Source organism: Apis florea, unplaced genomic scaffold (genome assembly GCF_048593485.1).
Source record: "Apis florea isolate Af1SG1 unplaced genomic scaffold, ASM4859348v1 contig_3170_pilon, whole genome shotgun sequence".
Taxonomy (NCBI): Eukaryota; Metazoa; Arthropoda; class Insecta; order Hymenoptera; family Apidae; genus Apis; species Apis florea.
Window position 1 is genome coordinate 1,261,446 of NW_028256714.1, and position 24,118 is coordinate 1,285,563.

General features: G+C 34.2%; 1 protein-coding gene across 3 annotated transcripts in view; it reads right to left on the reverse strand.

The window, feature by feature from the left end:
• Nucleotides 1-24,118, reverse strand: part of Rgk3 (Rad, Gem/Kir family member 3) — a 61,659-nt gene that overhangs the window by 12,289 nt on the left and 25,252 nt on the right. For all 3 annotated transcript variants that reach the window (XM_086910219.1, XM_086910218.1, XM_003692978.4), the window contains one exon: nucleotides 10,830-11,045. In XM_086910219.1, the coding sequence (XP_086766345.1) occupies nucleotides 10,830-11,045 (216 nt within the window). The remainder of the gene's footprint in view (nucleotides 1-10,829; nucleotides 11,046-24,118) is intronic.

The window sequence follows — 24,118 nt, forward strand, 5'->3', positions numbered from 1 at the left end:
CGATCAGAGTTGAGAAAGTTTTAAGGTCGAAATTTCAAATAACTTATCGAAATATTTAAACAACATTTATTCCTATTAAAGTTGATCCCTTTTTCATTTCATAACTTCAATTATTAAATTTTTCCAAACGTATCAGCCATCTCTTTTTCGAATCTTTTGCAAACCTAACCTATTTCACATCACTTGTGATCAAAATTAGATATTAACTCGTTGAAAAACTTAACTAAAAATCTCGAATAAAATTACTTACTAAAATCGTATATTATAATTGATCCGCTTTTCATTTGGGATTATTATTCGAACGTAAATAAATTATCGAAACAACTTCAACTATTAAATTTCCATTTAAGTCGAGCACATGTGCCCCCCCTTTCTCGATTTTTGTCGATCGAACTGCTAGCTTCGATTCAACATTTGCGTGCGGCCAGGTGTACAAATCGGATCTTGGTACACCGCGTTACGCAATGAGTTTCACGGTGTATCGGGGACAAAGTGTCGCGGATTCGGCCATGATGAATCAGCCAACGTTTGTTCCGTTAATTTATGGGCCGCGTAAACAGCGTCATTTTCAGAGAAACTCTCGTAATATCCAGTCTGGCTCTCCTCTCTTTGATCAGTGGAGAAAATAATTTGTTTATTATTGTCGCGTTGAAAGATCATCGCGTGGAATACTGGAAATTGATTAGTTGCTACCATTGGATGTAATAATAACTCTGAATAGATATTCGTAGGGATTCGTGTATTTTTATGAATAAGAAAAAAAAATGTAATCCCAGTGGATGTTTGTGCTCGTATATATAAATTTGTGCAATATGTTTAATTCTAATTGTACATAAATGAATACAAATTAACAATGAAAAATATTCGCTCGTATTAAATGTCATCTAACCATTTGCTAATCTAACCGTGAATCGTTGTTAACAATAAATTCGAACAGCAAGAATTTATTAAAAATATTTCGCGAAACTTTACAACGTACGTAAACGATGAAAGTTGGAGAAATTCGAAAAAAAAAAAAAATATAGGAATCGTGAATCGTGGGTGATGAATAGGAACGTTCAGCAGGCTAAGTGGATCGCGAAGGTTAATGACACCGTGGTCTTATTAAAAGCCGTTGTATTTAAAGCGTCGTATTAACGATTCCGTCGAGAACCTCGCCAAAGATTCGTGCATGATTTCACGCTGTTTATTCTGCCGCCTATATATATATGTGCGCACGAGTGGTCGAAAATTAAAGACGAAGAGAGATTTGGACGAGAGTTGAGACGAATTATGATCCAATTTTTATTCGTTTATTTTACTTGAAAAGGATTTACAATTATTTCAGACGAAATTAAAGGATATTGAGAATAGCATTTCTTTCTGTTTTACTGGAAAAATAATATCGGTGATCGAGGAACTTCAAGTGGTTTCTTGTTTAAATATTCGAAGCTTGTCGTATAGTGGGAAAATGTTGGCAACAGTTTGATTGATTTGCTGGAAAATTTTCAGAGGAAAAATTCGAAAACTCGATTTATCACACGATTAATAACATGGCGAGCAATATAATCGCGTATTAATTAATTTTCAATCCGATTACGCGGAATCGGACACGTGAGTTAATAATGATAATTACATTAAGGTATTATTGAAATTATTATGCGCGTACATGGCCGTTTTCGTGGAAATTTTCGTTGAAAATTAAAACTTCACGTAAAAATAACAAGTCGTGTGAAAATTTTTATTATCGTCCACATTATAACCATTTATCGTTCGTTCCGTGCATTTTACTGTTTAACACAGTTTAACTGATAAAATGCTTGCTCAGAGACAATCTATTGATATAACCAATTTTAAGTAACAGTATTAATTTTATATCATTTATATACATATATACTTGTAATATCTTATCCAACTTATTAAAGCCTGATATCGAATCATATACTTGTGCAATCTACTTTGATATTCATCGATATTATTATCCTGTCATGCCGTTTGAACGTGAAAATAAATTTGCGATAAAATTTCCCGGGAAAATTGATCAAAAAAAAAAAAAAAACCTTTCTCGAGTTCACAATTGTTAACTAATTACACAAAGTTGCAAGTTGTAAAATTCATGCAATTTCGTTAATAATGTTACTTCGCAAAGGAGTTCGCAGAAACGATAGAAATTAGACTCGTTAGAAAATTATCCCTTTCTCAACAGCCGCTTAGATACGTCTAAACGAGTGTCAAAGGGGAAACTGGGAATACGCGAAACATCAAAAACAGAAGAGAATCCAGAAACTAACTTCAACGAAATTCCTTCCAACGGATTTAGCATACGTTGAATGCTAGTACTTAGCGCTCCAATATCTCTCCTTTCAGAGAGAGAGAGAGAGAGAGAGAGAGAGAGAGAGAGAGAGAGAGAAATTCATTGAAAAGCATTCTTTGATCGTATCCACCCAAAATTTCACTTTTAACAATCGTTCATTCGCGCATCTGCGAATAAATAAATCTATCAATTTCTACTTTTAATCTTGATTTAACACACGTCTGCAAATAAATCACTTTCTCTATCCGACGCACAAATTTATCATTGATCTCTCTACAAATCAATTTCTCTCCGCACTTTTACTAATTTTTTAATCGGATACACATATTTACATATCTCTCCGTTCATTCATATGTCCCAAAAATCCTTGTAAATCAATTTCTCCGTATATTTTTCTTTTTTAGATGAAACTTGGAAAACGGACGAAAATAGATCGGGGTCATCGTGCTATTACCTGTTTACCACGCACCTCATCGTAATCCAACGCGCGCACGATTTGCTAAGCTGGGATTAAAGCGAGATCAGAAGGGTATATACGATGCCACCATCAGAGACACCGTGTCCATTTATAATTTTGTTTAGGGACGATCGATGCTCACCGCTAATTATCCTCTCCGATGTTTGCCCGCTCGATCGCTTTAAACGTTTCGGTGCTCCGCTTTGATCGAGCTTCGGTTTCGATAACCGTTGATCGTTGAAAAGATGAGGAGACAGATTAATCTCTTGGGACGAGAGAATGAATATTAACCCTTTCGCTCTGCGTAAGATGACGAGTTATCGAGTATCTTTCTATGGAAATGCAGCATCGATATTTTGTTTTTATCGTCAATTTTTTTTTTTTTGAATAATTCCAAAAGCAACTCGTGAATCGTGAGGCGTTGACGATCTTTCTCGAGCATCGTGCACATTTTTAATGCTCGTAGCGAAAGGGTTGAAATAATCGTGGACAAAATTAAGTGGATTAATTCGTGTTAAGAAATTCATTGTTCGGAGACAATGGTTTAAATTTGAATAAATTTTTCAGTAATGGAACGACATTGAATGTACGTGGTAAAAAAAAAATAAAATAATTGTATCGATGAACTTCAGATCGTGGGTAAAATTAAATGGACACGTAGAGAGTTAATAATTTTATGTAAATGATATAAATTACGTTCTTTTCATTAGAGTTAGAATTTTAGAACGTTTTGTTTTCAACGTGACTTCAAATGAATGCGCTAGATGCGTCCACTTAATTTTCTCCACGATTGTATATATTGAAATGAAACACGAATACACGAAATAAGGAGTGATAAGGGTTAAGCTCAACTCTGCGAATAATCAAGAGTTTCTTTTCTTTTTTTTTTTTTTTCAAGAGTTTAGAAAGAAATCAATAGAAATATAAAGAAGTGCATAAGGAATAAACCTGATGACTCGGTTAAACGAATGAAACCGTTGATCGTTTTTGAGAAATTAATTTATTTGGAGAGGAAAATTCGATTCTTCAATTCACAAATAATCGAGCTATCTTTGCAGAGGAAATTAAAAAAGAATTATATTATTAAAGAAGTGTAGAAATTACTTTCAAATATTACGTCAGATTTGTAATCAAATTTGAGAAATGCTGAGAAAATTCCTATTTAGACGTCTGATCAATCTCAAGGTTGTACTACTGCTTCGACCATTTTTAAACTTATCCCGTAAAATGAAAATATTGTTTCGATTAATATCAGATCTATTTTCAAGCGTTTCTCCTCCTACAAACGTATTTCATGGCGCAGGATGCGGAGCGACAGGCGGACGCCAAGGATTCGCAAAAGGGGCCGGCCAAAATCGTGTCGTACTTTTCAGATCTAGGACGAGCAAGATTTATTCCTCCCCGCATTGGTTTTTGTTACTTGGCAGGGGAACGATCCTGCGTTCTTTCCAACTATCTTTTTAATCGCATTGAAAAGAATTGAATTGCAAATAGCGGCGATGGGCAAAATTTGATAAAGTTTGTACTTGGACAATTCTAAACATACTTTTTCTTTTCACCAACTTTTTCTAACCGCGTGTCGAATCTAATAATTAATATCAGATCCAAGGGATAACAAGATGTCGTCGCGTTTATTAAATAGAGAAAAGGAAACATTTTTTGATAATAAAATAACGCGAGCGACGTTTGAATAAATTCACGATAATAATATTATAATGATATTAATCATGCTAATACGGCATTATATACATAATGCATGAATCACAAATAAACGGATAAATGCAATTTACCTTTCTAATTTAATAATACATTACGATAACGATTAATTGCATTATTAATCGAGCCAAAATTAAACAAACATATACATGTGTGTTAGATATAACCCAAAATCGTACAAAGAATTTTAAGCCAATATTCGGATGCAAAAGGATCTTCATTCTTTGGAAAAGAAAATTCCAAGATGTATATCCTCTCGAGAGCTTCATACATATTCCATTTCTTTTACAGTTTTTTTTTTTTTTTTTACATATTCCGAAATTAATTTACTTCGACTAGCATAATTTTATGAACGCACATATAAGAAAATGTCAAGTCTGAACGCAGCAATGGAAGAAATAATCGTTATGGAAATGATATTTGCTGGTGGAAATTCATTGCCTCCAAGTCGAGGGTAAAAGTTTGCGCAAGTCGATTGGATTTGATTCGTCTATTCAAAATTCATGGATTCGCGCGTAACTCGATTTGATAAATTAGAACTCGTTAGAAACAAATCGTCGTGGATACGGGAAAGGAAATATTAAGCAATTAATAAATTCGAGTAAAGTAATTAAATAGAGAGAGAGAGGGGGGGGTGAGAAAAGAAAAAGAATCCAGATGATCTCAAAGAATAAAACGTACAATTTCGTTCCAATGAAACGAGTATATCCTACAGAAGAAAAATGAGAAGGAGTAATAAGTGAAAACGACGAGCAGCAATAAAAGTTTCGAAAGCAGTAGCAATTTCTACGTAGAGTAGTAATCCAATGATCTTTTCGATACTTCTTCTTTTATTATTATTATTAATCATTCAAATTACTCAAAACATCCCAAAAATAATTGTACCCTTCTTTCCACTTCCTTTCTTTCATACCTTCTCTTCTTCTTGAAATTCTCTCTCGAGACGAGAGCGAAAAAATTCCAGCAAACCAAAGAACGCTCAACGTTTTATTTTATTTTTTTTTTTTCCAAATCCTTTCCTTTGTCTAAAAGCTCGAAGAAGAAACGGACTATAAATAAGCGTCCAGCAAGGACAATGACGAGAGAAGGGACGAGAAACTCGCAAGCAATTTCGTGATAACCCGTCGTGGAGTGGGTAAAATAGTTGGTTGGCTATAGTATAGTAGCTATAGTACGTATGGTGTGTATATATATATATATATTGTGAGGTTGTTACACCGGGTGGAAAGTAAGCTCGACGTCAGGACGATGTTTCACGTGATCTGGCTTGGACAGAGGCTGGTCCTCGACCCAGATATCCTTCCCCTGTTACACGAATTGTCTCGAGGGAAACGTTTCACTTGTCGTCACATACCAAGTTTTCGAAGGAGAAAACTTTGATTTCTCGATGATAATTGGCGAGAACACGAGGAGAAATATCGATTTGGAATTGATTTTGCACTTAAGTGCAAGAGTTTGGCGATGTTTTTAGGCTGATCGATTTTATTAACTCGTTTAATAATATTATTCGTTGAATTTATATTGTAAGTTCTAGTAAATCGCAACACGTGTATTTTTATAATATCAATTTTGTTTTGTTTATTAAATAAACTTTATTACATTATCAATTACAACGTTTATTATTAATTAAATTATATTTGATAAATATTTAATCGATATACCTCGTTTCTATCCTATTTTTAAAATAATAGTAACAATTTAATTTCCTTACATTCGAATCCTAATATTATATTGTTTTTTTCAGTTGGATATTAAAATTTTTTTCAACTCAAAAATTCACCAAAAAGAGCGGAGTATATTGAAAAAATAATTTTTCTTACGGAAAGAATAGTTGGAGAATTCGAAATGATTAAGTTAGATTGATGAAGATTAATCATCAGGCAGAAGATAACAAGTAAAGCAAGGGCAGGGCGTATTGTTAATTGGGTCATTCGTAACGTTTGAATGACAGATGGTTTGCTTGTTACGATTTGTGACGGATCGTAAATGCACCCGCTGCTCTTAGACAGATTTAAGAGATTTATCATATTCGCGTGGCAAAAAATTAATAATAGACGAGGCGTGTCTGCGTTAATAATTTTAATAAAGTGAAGGAAAAAATTCGTGACTGATCTACATACTTTTTTTTACAATACGAATATCAAAAGTTTCGTTAAAAAAAAAATCTGTCGATCGATAGAATATACATATCGTATTCGATAAATATTCGAGAGAAGCGAAGCGAGTGATGACTGATAAAAACTGAAAATATAAAATTCCATATAAAAAAAATATGAAAAGAATAAATTTGAAGTGACAAGTTTCTGTAAGGGACTTCATTTTGTATAAATTGATATTGAAAACATTATATGCTATATGCATAATATATAGAGTTGTTCGATTATGCTCTGCAATTTCCCAGGTTTTTTCGCAGTTAGAGACGTAGACGAGGCGATATTCGATCAGAGATTAATTCTCTCGAGGTTTTTGCTAAGTATACCTCAGTATGTACACCGTTTCGAAATACGTACAAGCATACGCTTTTACGAGGCTGGATAAATTAATTTCGATCTAATCTTCTTATTGAAATTCCATGTAGCTCTATAATATACACTCGTACCTTTATTATTATTATTATACGATACGGAGTATTTATTTAGAATTTCAGGTAAAGGTATTTTTAAACCTTAAATCATGATTTTGAATAGAAATTGTATCAATTTCAAAAAAAAAAAAAAAATCTCATTGTAACTCTTATATTGATTTTGAAAACGATAATTATCGTTCATTACGTTTAAAACGTTCCAATAATAACATTATTCTGAAACGTTGAATTCTTGTTTCGAATAATTATCATCTATGCGAGTCAAATATTTTCCCAAACACGCTTTGACCGTCCCCCCCAACGATAAATTTGTTACGGTAATATGATATATAATTTATATGATATATAATTTTCGACGTTATAAAACATGCAATATAATTTCTTAATATCATTATTATTCACCAGTAATCAGACATCCATTATATAAATTTAATTTCCATTTTTAAAAGAACTTTATTATTTGATTGAATAATGAAACTGAGTTTGAAAATATCCGATTATAGATACATTTTGGGAAAGAGAAATTTCCAGACGATGTATTTCCATCCAAACATCTACAATATATTTCCACAATGTGTTTTGTTGGAAATATAATGATAAAAAAAAATAGATGATCGATCGTTGTAATAAATTGGCGAAAATGTCGATAAAACAAATTTATCAGCGTGACTCTCTCTTTTCAATTGTCCCTAATTTTTCTTTTCCTCGAAAATTCATCGTTTTATGAGTGAGAGATTCGTCTTTACTCTTCGTGTATTTCATTTCTGATTCATTTTTACCTCGAATAAAAAATTTCAAACTCTTTTGCAAGGATCAGGAAGAACGACTCACTTCTTTTCGAAAGAAAAGAATATTATTACGATCCGCTGATAGTCCTTGGATTTTCCCCAAAACGTTGCCTGCAAAGTTTTTATCTTTCACGTATTCCATTTCTGATTTATTTCAAATTCCTTTACACCATCAAGGAGATCAAACTTTTCCAAAGAAAAGAATACTATTATAATCCACTGATACTATAGAATCCCTGGATTTTCCCCAAAACGTTGCCTACAAAGTTTTTAACTTTCACCCATTCCATTTCTTCATTCAAATTTACCTCAAATTCTTTTGCACGATCACGAAGAATCACTCGCACTTTTCGAAAAGAAAGAATACTATTACGTTAGATTCTTTATATATATCATATATACTATTACATTGCTATTATACTCGAGGATAAAAAAAAAATTTCCAATCCTTTTACTCAAAGATCGAGTCATCCTTTCCCTCCCCCCCATCAAAATTCGAAACAACGACGTCAATAATAATTTAGACGAATCGCGCACGAACACTCGAACGCATTACACAAATTATCGAAAGTTTACAAGTCGAGAGAATGGAACGTTACACACGCGTGACGACAAATTTCCCCTAGATTCGCACGAATGGAAAACGAGTACGCGTTTCCAGTCACGTAGCCAGGCCCCTCGTGTATTTCTTGGCCAAGGGCTGTTAATCGGATACGAAGAGAAAGAGAGAGAGAGAGGGAAGATTGTAAACCATTTCGTTTATTTTCGTCAACCGAGTTATTCCGGGAGACTCGAATCGGGAACGGATCCCTTCCCATTGTGCCTCTATTATCGCCGCCGTTTCACCGAGTTTCACCAGATTTTCCTCCAGCTTTTGTCCTCTATTCTACGCGTGTACGATTTTCATTAGGAGGGGAAACGTCGCTCTCTTCGTGGAGCGGAGAGGGGGACGAGTGGAGGCGATTGGTCGGCGTGGAGAGGAAGCGAAAGAGGAGATTGCGGCGAAACAGGGATATGGAACGTCGTCGTATGTGTGTGTACGAGTTTTAGCAATTTCATGTGGCTCGTGTAGGTGTCCTTGCGTGAACTTTTATGTTGATTTAATGGTTTGTTTATGTTTGGTATCTTTTCGAAGGTGGATTCGAGAAGTATTTCGCAGTATTTGGGATCGTTGTTGGTAGATTATTACGGAATTCGCGGAGTGGAATATCGAAGCGAAGTTATTGAGGAGGATGGGATAAATAAGAATAACGAAACGTGTTTAGCGGGGTTGGAAAGACGAGATATGGTATGGAGAGATTCTTGAGATTGGAAGGAAAAGTTAATTTGTTAGAAAGTTTCTAGTAGTAATTTCTGTCCCTCTTCACGTGCGTTTCGACGATTTATTTTAAATTATTCTTCGTAAATTGAACGGATGTTATAAATATTTTATTATTTAAATATAGAAGAGAGAAAGCCCGAGCCAATTGGGAATCGTATGTATATAAACGTAATATATGTATAAAATCCTACAAATTGAAAAGCTTAAACCCACGTAGAAATAAGCCAGGATTGGGTATGGAAAACCCTAGAGGAATATAAATCCTCAATTCTACTAAATTTAGTAACAGCCCATTAAATTTAAATTTACATATTACGATGGAATGAAAGCGGCTTTTCAAAGACACGTGTTCGAACAATATACTTGAAGAAAAAAAAAAAAATTAGCGAAAATAAAAATTTTCCAAATTTATTCTTCTAATTATAAATTTTTTCAAAGAGAACTCGAAAAAGAATTCTTTGACGAATTTTCGAAAATTAAAAAAAAAAAAAAACACATCGGATAAAGCCTCTTTCCAAAGATATATATATATAAATATATTTTCTACTCTGAATATTTCAACATTTGTTACGAATATTTATCGTGAATTTCAATTTCACGCCCTTCCCTTCAAAGATTACTCCTCTCCATCGCATCTCCATTGCGGGGCAAATATCAAATTCGCGTGCTCGGCCACAAAAGTTGCATATGCATCAAATTCGTAATTTCTATTTTCGACGTGACTTGGTGCAGAGAAATTTCGTTGCGACACGCGGATTATTTGCGTTGTGACGGATACGCAATGTTTCGCGCCGCGACCAAATAATAGAATAGAAGACAGACAGTGTGTGTGCACATCGACTTTGGACCATTGACACGACACGGCTCAGAAACTCTCTCGCGCGAAATAAAGTTAAAATCGCGATGAATCATGCGATTTGTCTCGCGCTCCTTCCTCGACTGACCACGCTTTGGAAAATCAACACGAGACAAAGATTACAAATGTCTTTTCTCTTTTTTTTTTTTTTTGCAATTTCTCGTCAACACTTCGCTTTGATATTCATTACATTACATTTGACATTGGAGTTTGAAAAAGCTAATGGAATTGAATTTATTTTTTTTTTTTTTTACAAAATAAGTAGACTGATGTTTCTATTAGAAAATTCGCTGTGTTAATCCTTCTGATATTGCGTGCAAGCAATCGTTCTGTAAGATAATCGTCGGTATTTTTTTTTATTTAAAATATATCTATGATAAGTAATTACCCTCTTAATATCGAGTCAATTTAAACACACGACAGGACACGATTAATCATCCGACATTCTGTGATAAAAAATCGCAAATCCATTCCCCGTTTAATTAACCAAAACAAATAGCACCTAAGTCTAATATACCCGCATCTTCCAACATGATCGTTGAAAACGTGCTAATGCGTGATAACAATGATAACTCTTCCTGTTATCCGTCAAACGCGCCCATTCCTACTTTCTAATTCCTGAAGAATTATTTACGAGAACGAATTTAATTTTTGGAAATTGCAGCTCGATTTCTCGTTATTTTCGGTGATCGAGAGCCGAAAAATTCCATCAAAGCATACGTTAAACCATAAACTTCCATCGATATAAATTTGTTCGATTTACATAATATCGCAGATAAGAATTTTCGAGAGAGAATATATTGGCGTCACTTACCTCTTTGCCTGTCGTACGCGTTTATGCATTCGCTGGTCATAAATTGGCTGATCAGGGCGGTTTTCCCGACACCCCTCGCGCCGAGTATCGCGACCGTGTACGAGGTGATCTCTTTCGCAGGAACTGAATTCTTTTCCTCGCCTTCGGGATCCGTGGGTGCGAGCGAGTTCGACCTTGATCTTCTCCTTCTGAACGAATCGCCCCTGTTGATGATACCTGCAACGCGACAATATATTCATAATTATTTTCCTTTTAAATTCTTTTCAATTGTTTTCGTATTTGGAGAAGTTGAAATGAAAAAAAAAAAAAATTGATAATTTTTGAAGATTATTTTTATGAATGAAAATAATTGGAGAGAAGAAGAAGACTTAGATTCGAATTTTACTTTACGTTTCTCGCCTTTTCCAAGCGAATAAGAGCTTGAACGATATCCTTCGTGATTGGAAAGCAAAGATTAAATAACGTCGAAGAGAGAGAGGAGAGAGAGAGAAGTAATTGGAAGAATTAGTATTTTCGAAATGAGACAAGAATATCTGCAGATATTCAACTGGCTTTTCATTTATTTTCGGAATAAAGGAAAGAAAAATGGGAATTAATGGGCCCTCGTCTTTTAAAAATAAAGTATTCATTAACGGAAACAAATGAATGACCTCGAATCGGTAAATAATACGCGAACGAACATTTAAATTGAATAATTGCTACTTATCGTATTATTATTTATATTAAATTTTACATTTGAAGATACTTATTAATATTTCCTCGTAATAATATCAATTTGTACGTTGTTACGATAATTCTTCTATTCAAAAGTTAACAATTCGATTTAATAATAGTTATTAATTGAAATTCTATTTTAAATTTCTCCTAAATTCAAAAACGATAATTTAAACATAAGAATATCGTGAACAAGAAATCGAATCGCGGTAAATTATCCGATAGGATATAAAAAATCGAAATTTCGTGGAAATCGTTCGAGTTTGTATATATATTATTTTATAGTTGAAAATGAAAAATAAAAGTAAAGAGGGAGAGAAGAGCGGTGCAAATAAATAAATACGAGGCTTCTCGTTTACGTTTCGAGGCTGAAATATCATTAAATATTCATGAAATTATTGGTTTATCTAACGAAACGGAATTCTTTCTTTTCCGTTTATTTGTAAATAAATGAAATGATAAAAATACATGATTAACGAGACGAGTTATTGGGTCACGGCCACCTGTGCTCGTATCGATGCAAAAAGAATTCAAGGAAATAAGTATAAATCTTTTGAGGAGAAAAAAGATCGTCCTGAATTTCGATTTTACTCGTCACAAAATTATAGTAATTGTTTGTTCATTCTATTTCATTATATTTATCCCATTTGGTTAGAATTATTTGTGTAAATGGAAAATAAAAATACGTATCGAGGTTAAAATTATTTTTTCGTAGAAATAAATTTTTATACAAATATTTTGATGATTCGAAATAAATTTACAACGAAAGCTTAATTTCCATTGTTATTTACATCGACAAATCGGTCGAATAAGAAACCTATACTTTACTTGTCGTTCAAATATAAGTTACTGTACTTTCAATAAATCTTCGTGAAAACATTAGTACAACACATGGAATAGAAATACGATTCCACAAGAAAGGATATGCTTACCAAAGGAAAAATGTGAAGACTCGGCAATATCGCTTTCTGCCTCGTTTCAAACCTAACCTAAAAACACGCTCTAAATAAATGGGAACCGTTATGCAAGCCATCCGGTAGTTCGTAAACTGAATTGTAGATTTATATGACGAATAGTGGTACCGAAATTAAATGGAACACCAACTCCGCAATCTCTACTCGTTGAATTAAGGTATAAGGTCGACTTAATTGCGAGATAAATTCGAAATTGTCCACGAAAGGATGAACTCGCGACTGATACGTGAAATTCAATTTACACGTGTGTCTTTGAAATGCAAGATTCGTGCTAACGCCTTCTCGCGGGCGTTTCGCGAATTTGTTCAAAGAAACGAAATAAAAAGAAAAGTTTATTATATCTTTGGAACTGGAAGTGAATTTGAAAATTTGAAAAGTAGAAATATTTTAGATTTAAAATTCTCTCTCTCTCTCTCTCTCTATATATATATATATATATATATATATATATATATATATATATATATATATATATAAAAAACACGTAAAAAAAAAAATTAAATAAAAAAATCAGAAATTGACAATTGTCACTAATTTTTAATTAACGTTTTATCTCCAATCCAGTTAAAAAAAAAATACGCGTAACGATGCGATGGTTAAAAATACGAGATGTTGGAATATAGATGAATCAGAGAAAGAGAAAATCTGCCACTGTGATTCGTCGGTTGGTTGGCCGGAAAATGAAAATATGGAAGGAATCGGTGGTTGATAATCGAATAGAGGTTGTCGTCGGCGGAGAAACGTTACGAAGTAAAAGTCGATACCCACGTGTGGTCCTGCGAAATGCGCAGTTACGGAATTTCAGGGCAGATACGGTCGATCGATATGCGTGGTCGCGCAATTCGCTTATAATAATGAGACGAATCGTTTCACGGGCGTCTGAGATTGGCAAGGAGATTAACGACGACGAGGACGACAAAAGTTATTTAATAACTTTACGTGAAAAAAAATTCTTTTCTAAATTAATCATTTATTTATTAATTGTTTAACGAGTTGAACGGGCTCGAATTCGTCCGTAAATAGTTAAGGAAACGGATTAAATTTATATTTACATTTATATTTTTTTAACTCTCAAAAAAAATATTGGGATTTTCTTTCCATTGAAATTTTTTTCATGAAAAATTCTCCAATTATTTTGCTAAGTTTTTTATTCGAGAACAAATGATAAAATATATACATTGATAGGTTAAATTTCCATGTATTGAATAATCGAATGGAAAATTAATGGTAAAATAATACCCACGAAAGCCCACGAGTCAAATTTACTTAACTCGATGTAATACACGTGTGGGAATATATGCACATGATATGTCAATTGAATATCAAAATTGGATTCCAGTGCAAACACCGAGAAATCTGCTCGTGGCTTCTGATAATCAAACAATAACCGCATTCAAAAATTGCAACGATTTTTTCATTTTTTTTTTTTTCACTATATACCTGTTACAGATTTTTTCTACGCATCGTAATTAATAAAACAAAAAAGAAAAAAAATTTGAAAATTTAAAAATTTAAAAATCGAAACCATCAAACAATCCACTTCTCCGCGTATTAATTTTCGATCCATTCGATCGAATACGAAATATAATTTTTCACGAAACGCGATACACGGTATTTGATGCTTATTAATATACGTGCATTTTATGTTAAAATCCTGATAGTTACAGCCTAGTCAGTATGAATTCACATCATGTATCGACGGGTTTGCTCTCGATAATGGCTTATTGGAAACACAGCAAGTGCATCGAACATCTGAAACTGACATCAACTGCATGCAAATACGAAAGTGGGTTAAATCAGTTTAAATCGTGAGCAAAGTGGGAGGGGGGGGGAGGGAAGGAAGAAACAAATAAACGAATGAATCCTAATATCATTATATTTCGATCCTTCGTGAATTTCGAAAAAAAATTCTCTGTTTATCGAATTAATATTTGAACAGAACGTTCATCAAACGTTTCCAGATTCGTGCGTATTTTGAAAGTTTTGAAATTTAAATAAGCTGGAAGGTTTGAAAAAAAAAAAAAAATTGAAAAATTACAAAGCCTCTCAAAATTTCCCACTCGTATAATAATATAAAGATACAACATGATACATCCTTGTTTCCAATCCATTTTCTCGACGCGTTGAGGATGTGAATGAGGGCGAAGAAGAAGCACTTTATACAATTTCTTGAATTTTGCATACGTTTCTTAAGGGAAAACAGTTGCGCGACCGTTTCAGCCTGTTGCACTGCAACTCTCTTGGACGACACGATCGATTGTAGTTGAGAAAGATTGTAGTGGACGTTAATTTAAATTACAAATTTTTAAACACTGGATAAGCATTGTCCGCTTTACAATGAAAATAAATTTGCATCGAAGTGTAAATATCCATCGTAAAAAATTTACTCCATTTATAAGAATTATCACTATAAATAAAAGACTTCGAAATCATCGCGAATCGTTCGATTCTGTTGTGCGTGCTTTTATATTTTCCCTCCATCACATTTTATGTTGAATTTTAGCTCAATTTACTTTCGTTCAATTTTCGATACTGTGATTTTCAGAGTGGAAAGATATTACACGTTATTTAACGTTGGATATCACAACATTTACAGAAAGTGAAGAAAATTAAAACCAAACTATTCAAGGATAAGAATCATGATAATAAGTAATTCAAGATAAATACAATTGTTTCGTTCCTTTCATATTATTTTATTTTTTCCCTTCTCATTCTCTGTCCACATTCCACAAATAATCGTTACTCGGATGCCAGTGAGATGGGACTTGCTTCTCTGCCGGCGAGTTGACCTTTTCAAGTTTGAAAGAGTTTCAAATATTCCAAATATTCCATCTCACCGACCCTATCTTAAATTAAACGAAGCCACTGAGCTGATGGCTGGTTAACGAGCTCATCTCGCGGCCCCACTTAAGCCTTATCGTTTCCACATCTCGAAGAAAGATCCTGCCTGGATGCTCGTGTTTCGACAATTGTGAATTGTGGCGATTATGGAATCAGTGGATTCTCTCCGCGAAGCCGTCGACCTGTAATCTGGTTAAAAATGGCGGGCCTCGAAGTGGAAATAATAGCCAAATGGTTAGTCGAGAAGCTGATGAGTCGTAAGCGAGGAAAAGAAGGGTGTGGAGAATTGGAAAATGGAAACATTTGTTGCATTTTTTTAAATTCGTTGATTGTATAATTTGTGTTAGAGAAAGTCGTGGAGTTTAAACAATGTGCTCAGTTCTTTTTGCTCCCAAGTTGTGAAGTTGTAAAGCGTGGATGTTTAACTATTTAACAGGAGGAAAACAAGGATAAAAAGTTTTGAAGTTTTTCTTTTTTTTTTTTTTCGTAGTTGTTAAGTTTCGTTACTTGCCATTAACTTACTTGTTGTTAAGCAGAAGTAAGAAGAGCAATTGCAAAGTCGTCAAAGTTTATCAAAGATTTATCGTGGATAAGTTCCCTCCCCTTATTACGATTTACGAGAAAAAGACGTTTCGTAAAAAGCGAATTTCTCGAATAATCAGATGAATCGAAGGAAAGATATTCATTTAACGCTTAAGATCGTTCCATATAACTTTTCCATCCTTTCTACAAATAAAAAGTTTCCAATTCCTCGAAAAACCAGATAAATCGAAGGAATATATTCATCTAGAAACAAAGTGCTTAACGCAAGATCCTTTCATATAATTTTTTTCATCCTAACTCCTTCCATAACTCGACAAGTAAAATCAAGAAATATTTAATGCAAGATCGTAATTCCACGTAATTTTTCCTCGTCCTCTCGACGAGTAACAAGTAAAAGAAAAATAATTTCATCAATAACGAAACTACGAAATTGACTCTGTTGATTCTCATTCTAAAGAAAAGAAAAATTATTTCATCAATAACCTGAAATTGACCCTGCTGATTCTCGAGATATTCATCCAAAAACATAGCACTTGACATAAGATCCACACAATTTTTTCCATCCTAACTCTTCCATAACTCGACAAGTAAATAAGTGAATTCCTCGAGAAAAACCAGATGAATCAAAAGAAAGATATCCATCAGAAATATTTAATCCAAGATCGTTCCGCATAATTTTCCCCTCTTCCATAAAGAAATTCACTCTGACTCCGAGTTTAACTAATTTCCCTCATCCTAGGATCCTCTGTCCACAGCAGGAATAACGAACGAGATTCGTAGATACCACGATTCTCGTTGCAAGGAGGGCGAGTTGCGTTTCAATAATATAAAGTGGATGTATATTTACGGCCGACACAAGTTTCTCGAACAGCGGCGTTCTCTTTCGCCGATATCCGTCCCCAGCCTTTGTCCCGCCCCGGAAAAACGGACGTGCGCCACTTGCGACGCGAAGACAGACAGCGGTCTCCGCTTTCTGCCCTCCTCTCCTCCCCCTTCCCATTTTTCTCCTCCCCAAGCTTCAAATGTCGCGTTAATCGGGATAATTGGGGAAAAAAAATTTTTTTTTTTTGGCCGAAAAGAATGGAAACGACGCATCTATCCGCCCTCGTTTTCCTTCGTAACTTGGTTACGTATTTCGAGGATTATGGAATGGAATGGGGAAAATTTGGATTGGAAAAATTGAAGGAAATGAAGTCTCTTTTTCTCCGCCCTCGTTTTCATAATTTGAATATGTGTCAGTGGATTACGTATTTGAAATATAAATGGAAATTTTATTATTGGAACATAGTTCGAAAAATGTGTATTTCTTTTCGAGGGTGAAGGAGAGACGGATCGAGCGAACAGAATTTAAGGGTAATCTCGAAACAATAACTGGAGAGAAGAAAGTTTTAAAAAAGAAGTAGATGCGCTTTAGGAGATTTCTCTGCGACAATAATTTCTCGCGTGAATTTGAACGATAAATTTAAGGAAGAGAAGTAAAAAGAAAGAAAAAAGAAAGCAAGCGTAAAACTTGGATCGTCATAAAGTCGAGGATTTCTGTGCGAACGTGGCCGAGGTGTCCAACGGTAAAGAAGAAAATTGAGAAATTCGAATTTTCCTAGAAATTCTGCGGCGCGTAACGAGAAAACGGGGATGATTCCATAAACAAAGTACAGGTGTACGCGGAGTTGGCGATTGAATAGGTGAGGCAGCATTCTATTGATAAACGTTTAAACGATCCTGCCAAATCTCTTTAACCGAGCTTTCCAACCGAGCGTTTTGAAAATCGTTGTTGTCGCTCGCCACCCTGAAACCTTCTTCGAAAGCCGATTAATCATTCGCGATTTATGTTTCATTCTCCTTCGATCGAAACACGTGTGAGAATCGTTTGATTTCCAACAAAATGGAACCAATTTTATCACTCGTTCGCGTCGAATATCATGGTTGAATTCATCCTCAAATCGAGCACAAATAATTATTTTCCCTCTCCATCCTCCGCTCCTTTCAGTTTTTTAATTACATCCGATCTTTTAAGTGCTCCTCTCTCCTCCCTCTTCCTCCCTCTGTGGAGCTCGAGTTTCTATGGAAAACAGATTTTCCAGGCCGATAACCTGGTTGAATGGATGTCACGGAACGAGTGGACACCCGAGATATGCAAATTAATAATAAGGTACGAAAACAGATATGAACGAGATAGAGCTAGAGTTATTAGAATTTCCTCCTCCATGAATTTAAGCCGGGTGAATATGGATTCGCGACATGCATAAAAAGAAAAGAAAGACCACAGGTTTTCGGGGGTGAAAGAAAAAAAAAAGGGTATATTTTCCACCCCTTTGTGCGGCTCGGAACAATCGATATCGATTGGCGCTATTTTTCTTTTTTCTTTTTCTTTCGACACGAAGCGCGGTTAGGAATGTGAGGATAACTCGATTTTTCGAGAATGAAATCGTTGAAATCTTCTCCAGTTATCGATTAACCCCTTGCATTTAAGAAGATTTTCTTTTCATATTCGATTTTTTTGAGAATATATTACGAGTCAACTCGCGGTTTTGGTAAAAAGAAATTTGAAAAATGCATAAATTATTGTTAAGTGACCAAGACTTCGCAGACTCTTCTCCAGTTATCTGCACTTTAAGAACTATTTAAGAAGATTTTTTTTTTTCATATTCAATGATCAAAATGAAAATATTTTTCTGGAAATATATTTTACGACTCGAATCGATATCGATTGGCGCTATTTTTCTTTTTTTTTTCTCCCCACCTTTTTCTTTTCTATTCTTTCGACACGAAGCGCGGGTAGAAATGTGAGGATAACTCGATTTTTCGAGAATGAAATCGTTGAAATCTTCTCCAGTTATCGATTAACCCCTTGCATTTAAGAAGATTTTCTTTTCATATTCGATTTTTTTGAGAATATATTACGAGTCAACTCGCGGTTTTGGTAAAAAGAAATTTGAAAAATGCATAAATTATTGTTATTTGAGGTACTCGAAAATGTTGAAAATAAAAGCAGACCAGGGCTTCACAAGCCCTTCTCCAGTTATCGATTAATCCTTCGCACTCGTATTTAAGAAGATTTTCTTTTCGATCAAAATTTTTCTGAGAATATATTTTTTACGGTTTTGATAAAAAGAAATTTGAAAAATGGATAAATTATTGTTAAGCTATTAGAGGTGTTCGAAAATAAAAGCAGACCAAGGATTCGCAAGTCCTGTTCTTAACAATAACTTAGAAGAAATTTATATTGTCTTTTATTTTTTATTCTTCTTTGAAGATTTTTTTACAAACAAATGATCTCGAGAGCGAAAAAGAAAAAATCTTTTATTACCTTTTATCTATTTATTTTATGCATACACGCACATTTAAGCAGAAACCAAATGGAAATATTAACAACAAGAGTAACAAGAGTCCCAAGAGAATCTAATACTAAATATACGTATAACAATAAAATATAGGATAACGACTGCAAAGGATTAGGTGATATAATAATTGGTTAAATTTATTTCGACACAGGTGATCGATCTTTCCAACGAGATATCATCGCATAGCATAGTCGCAACGAAAAGTTGAAGTGAGAAATTTTTGAGAATGTTAAAATTTTTTCCCCATTTTTAAATTATTAACAGATGCGAGACGTGCGTGTAGCGAGCTTGAAAAAGAATTTTTAAAAGGATTGTTTCAAAGGAGGGGAGGGAAATTGTAGAGGGATTGTTTCAGAAAATGGATCGGGCTTTTAGTTTAATTGTTAAACCTTTCTCTTCTGAACATGTTTATCCCACAGATTTCTGCTTCGAAAAGAAGTTTTCTGCATAGATGTCCACGATAAATGTCTTAAAACTCAGCAGCTACGAGCTGTATTCTTGTTGCGAAGAAAAGTAACGAAAGAAAATTAACGACACGATGTGTAATCGTCAATTCATTTTGCGTATATTTGAATGTGTAGAGTTAAAAAAGAAAAAATAAATTTATCGAGGAATTAAATTGAAAATTTAATTAATTTTCGTAAGAATATAAATTTTATTTTATTTCAACTTGTCCTGCAAAGCAGACAGGACAGAATCTTTCTCGCGGTCCATTTTCTCTCCGTAAACTACAAATCACTGCAAAAAGTTTCCCAGTTTTGTCGAGCGGGCTTGGACAAAACGCATCGATGCGCCAACCATTTTTCATAAATTTCGTTTGTGTTCGAATTAACGAATTAATCAATGGTTCGATGAGGGATGCAAATCGATATTTCATTACGTATATTCCCTTCAAATGAGAACCACTGTCCCGCAACGATCCATTTACGTATCATATTATATAAACGTGAATATTTCACGTTTAATGTTTATGCTTGATATCGTCAGCGCACAGCGAGGCGATCAACGTGAAAAATTGATATTCACTGATTTTTTTAAGCGTAGTACATCGCTTTAAAATGTTATCTCATTTTTCGATTAATATTGATTTCTTTGAAAGAAATCTAGAGAATCATCTTGATTCTCTGTGCTTGGATTTTCCACAATTTTTCCAAACACTCGAGATCCTAGAGATCGATCAAATTAAATTGAATTAAATTAATCATGTATTTTAATCGAAAGAATATTTTTATCGTATTGCATCGTGTTGCCAAGAAAAAATACACGAATATCGTTCGAAATAGCTAAGAAATCTCTTCACTGTAAAAATTGATATTTCAAACAGTTGAAATGGCATTCGAGTACAATGGCACTCCACGCTACAATGGTATAGTTTACATGTACAATCATCGGTGCAAATGCAGAAATATAGACGCTTCAACATCTCATAACATTTTTCGATTAATATTGATCTCTTTGGAACAAATCTAGAGAATGATGAATTTAATTATAAAAATCCTCTCGATTCTTCAAAATGCAAAATTTATAATAATATAATATATAAGCTCGAGATCCTAGAGATTATTGAAGCTAAATTAAATTAATCATATATTTTAATTCGAAAGAATATTCTTATCACATCGTACGTGATTTGCGAAAAATACACGAAGATCGTTCGAAATAGCTAGAAAGTCTCTTCACTGTAAAAATTGATATCTCGAAGAGTTGGAAATGGCACTCCACGGTACAGTAATGTAGTTTATATACAGTTTCGTAACTGTTATGTCGAGTCATCGGTGTAGAGGCAGAAATATATTACACGATTTCGAGGGTGTATACGTGGGATACATAGAATCACATACGAAGATTGCTCGTTCGTAGAGTTAAAACGATTAATCGGGAAAATATCGGTCAACGAAATTTCATTTCGCATTCTAACGCAAGCAAAGTTGATTTTACCAAAGTTTTCTAATAACGTGAACGTTATGCGAAACGTTATGCGCACGATATTATATTATTAGAAAATTTGACTGGAAAATTTAACGAAAATTACATCGATGAGATAAATCAAGCATCCAAATTTTCAACGATAACCCCATTCGTCGCCAATTTCAACGATCTTGAAACACCACGAAACATAAATTGTCAAAGGATATTTTTTGATGTATATCTCGAGAAGTGAAACAACAATTGCAGGCATGGTTCCAAAAAAATATTAACGACGCGGATACCAGGATTATTAAAAATCCTGTGATGTCACCTCTTCGAACAATTCGAGAGAATAAACACGTTCCAAAAACTGATCAAAATATCCTCGAAGAATTTCCTTTCCAATCCAAACTTCAAATCCATCCAGTTTTCGAGATGCGCAGAGAGCTCTCTCGATACTTAATTATTTATTTCCAATCGAAAAAAATATTAACAAATCAGGATAATTAAAAATGTTACTTCTTCGAACAATTCAATCGTGAAAATAAATTTCGATACACGTTCCAAAAAATGATCAAAATATTCTCGAAGAGTCTCCTTTCCAATATTCCAATTTATTTCCAAAAAATAACAAATAAGGATAATTAAAAATCGATGATAATCACATCTTCGAACAATTCAACCGCGAGAATAAATTTCGTTCCAAAAAATGATGAAAACATCCTCGAAGAATTTCCTTTCCCAAATCCATCCATTTCGATATTTCGAGGGCACAGAAAGCTCTCGACCCTTAATTATTTATTTCTAATCGAAAAAAATATTAACAAATCAGGATAATTAAAAATAAATGATGTCACCTCTTCGAACAATTCAACCGCGAGAATAAATTTCGTTCCAAAAAATGATGAAAACACCCTCGAAGAATTTCCTTTCCCAAACTTCAAATGCATCCCTTTCGATATTTCGAGGGCACAGAAAGCTCTCGACGCTTAATTATTTACCCTCTTCCAATATTCCAATCGATCTATTTACGCCGGTTAACGCGAACCAACCTTTGGCCAACCTTTGTTTTTCGACTTTCGACCCTCGATGCCCCACCGAAATTGAATTATTATATTCCGCGTAGTGGCAAGGAAGGAAGGGGAAATCGATCCATGCCTATAAATTCATCTTCGGTCGTGGACACCGTACTTTTAAGGGGCGGTCGCGTGAAAGGTCGAGCGACGACATTGCATCACGGAAACTTCGATTCGACCACGCTGAAAAACGTGCTCGATCGAGCGCTCGCTCCAAGAAGGGAGAATCTGTGATACAATGTGTTCTGCTCTGGAGGACTATAACGTAGATTCGAGGAATTTGTTCGTCGAATTAATTTGCGAGGAAATTAGCGGGCTGTGAAGAGACGCATTTTAGCTTGTTGACGAGAAATAAATAATACGTCTGTGGTTTGATCTCGATCTAGCAAATTTGCGAGGATCTGTAAACTCGTCTAATTAGATTAATTAGGATGGATAGTGGCTGCTCGATTACTCTCTTTACGAATACAAGGAATAAGTAGCTATCGATCAGAACGTGTTAGCTTCGAATGAGTTTTAATCTGGATGAGAAGGTATAAATATGAAAAAATATATATTGCACGCTTTATTACTTTGCTACGAGGTTAATTAAAAAAAATCTGCGTATCTTTTGTCACTCGACACATCTACCGAATACATTATGCTTTCCGTTCGTTCCCTATCTTTTCTTCAATAATTCAAATCGACTCTCCAACCACTCGTCCATTCATCCCCTTCTTCGCTTTGACATTGCGCATTGAACGAAATGATAGATGACGAGAATTGTGACAATGTCCCCTACGTATAATAAGTATCGATGGATATACACGAAGACACGATCCCTTCAGGGATTTACCGTGTTCGTCACAAAGTCTCCAAAGAGGGAGGCCTCTTAAACAATCATCGATGGATGTGTATATATAAAAGTCTCCCGACTTAATCCATCCAACCAATTTTCCCTGAAATCACCAAATCCATTCATAACCTCTCTTCTCCATCGATTTCACGCAATTCGAGAAAACTTTCACATATTTTCTTGAAAAATGAAAAAATGTAATTTGACGAATGATTTTCGCTTTGATTTTCGCGTTCAAACAACGCGACGTTTAATTAACAAGAGGCTGGGTTAATTAAATCGTAATTTAAATAATTGTAATTAAATTTAATTAATGACTCTTTTTCTTCTTTCTTCTTCGATGAATTATACGCGGATGTTATGTACAAGGTGTTCCAAGCCAATTCTTATTCGCAAAAACTTTTGTCACGGGTGTATTAACGAAAAACATCGGCTAATCATAGAACAGTAGCGTTGGCTACGTGCCGCTGACGAGCACGAACAAATCCAAGCGATATATATATATATTTTTTTTTTCTTGAAAGTGATATATTTTTGGATATCTATAATCGCAGGTATGCGATATTCTTATAAATTGATAAAAAAGAAAAGTTGAAAATGTTATTATTTCAGGAATAATTTTTGTCGAAAGTGGAATAATGATGAGATTGAGAAATTCACTCGCGTGTCTCCATTTTAATTATTATTTTTCTACATTAAAAAATACATTTCGGAAAAGCCAACTTCGAATACTTCAAAATATAAAATTGCTATTAAAATTATTTATATTTTTCGTAATATGTTGTTATTATTGATCATTTCAAGTTCATAGTTTTAAAAACGTTATCGAAGAAATTTGCCAATATTTCTAAGTTGATTCAAATGTGCTTGTACGTCGTAGAAAATATGTCGAATATAGGACAATAATATCTTGTTTGAACTTCGTGCTCGGTCGTAGCCAACGCTACTATCACGACTCGCTCCGCTCATTGGTGTTTTTTTTCTTAATAACTCGTTAAACCGAATTCGAATTTACTTCTCAGGTACATCTTAGGTTTACGAATATTTTTGGGACACC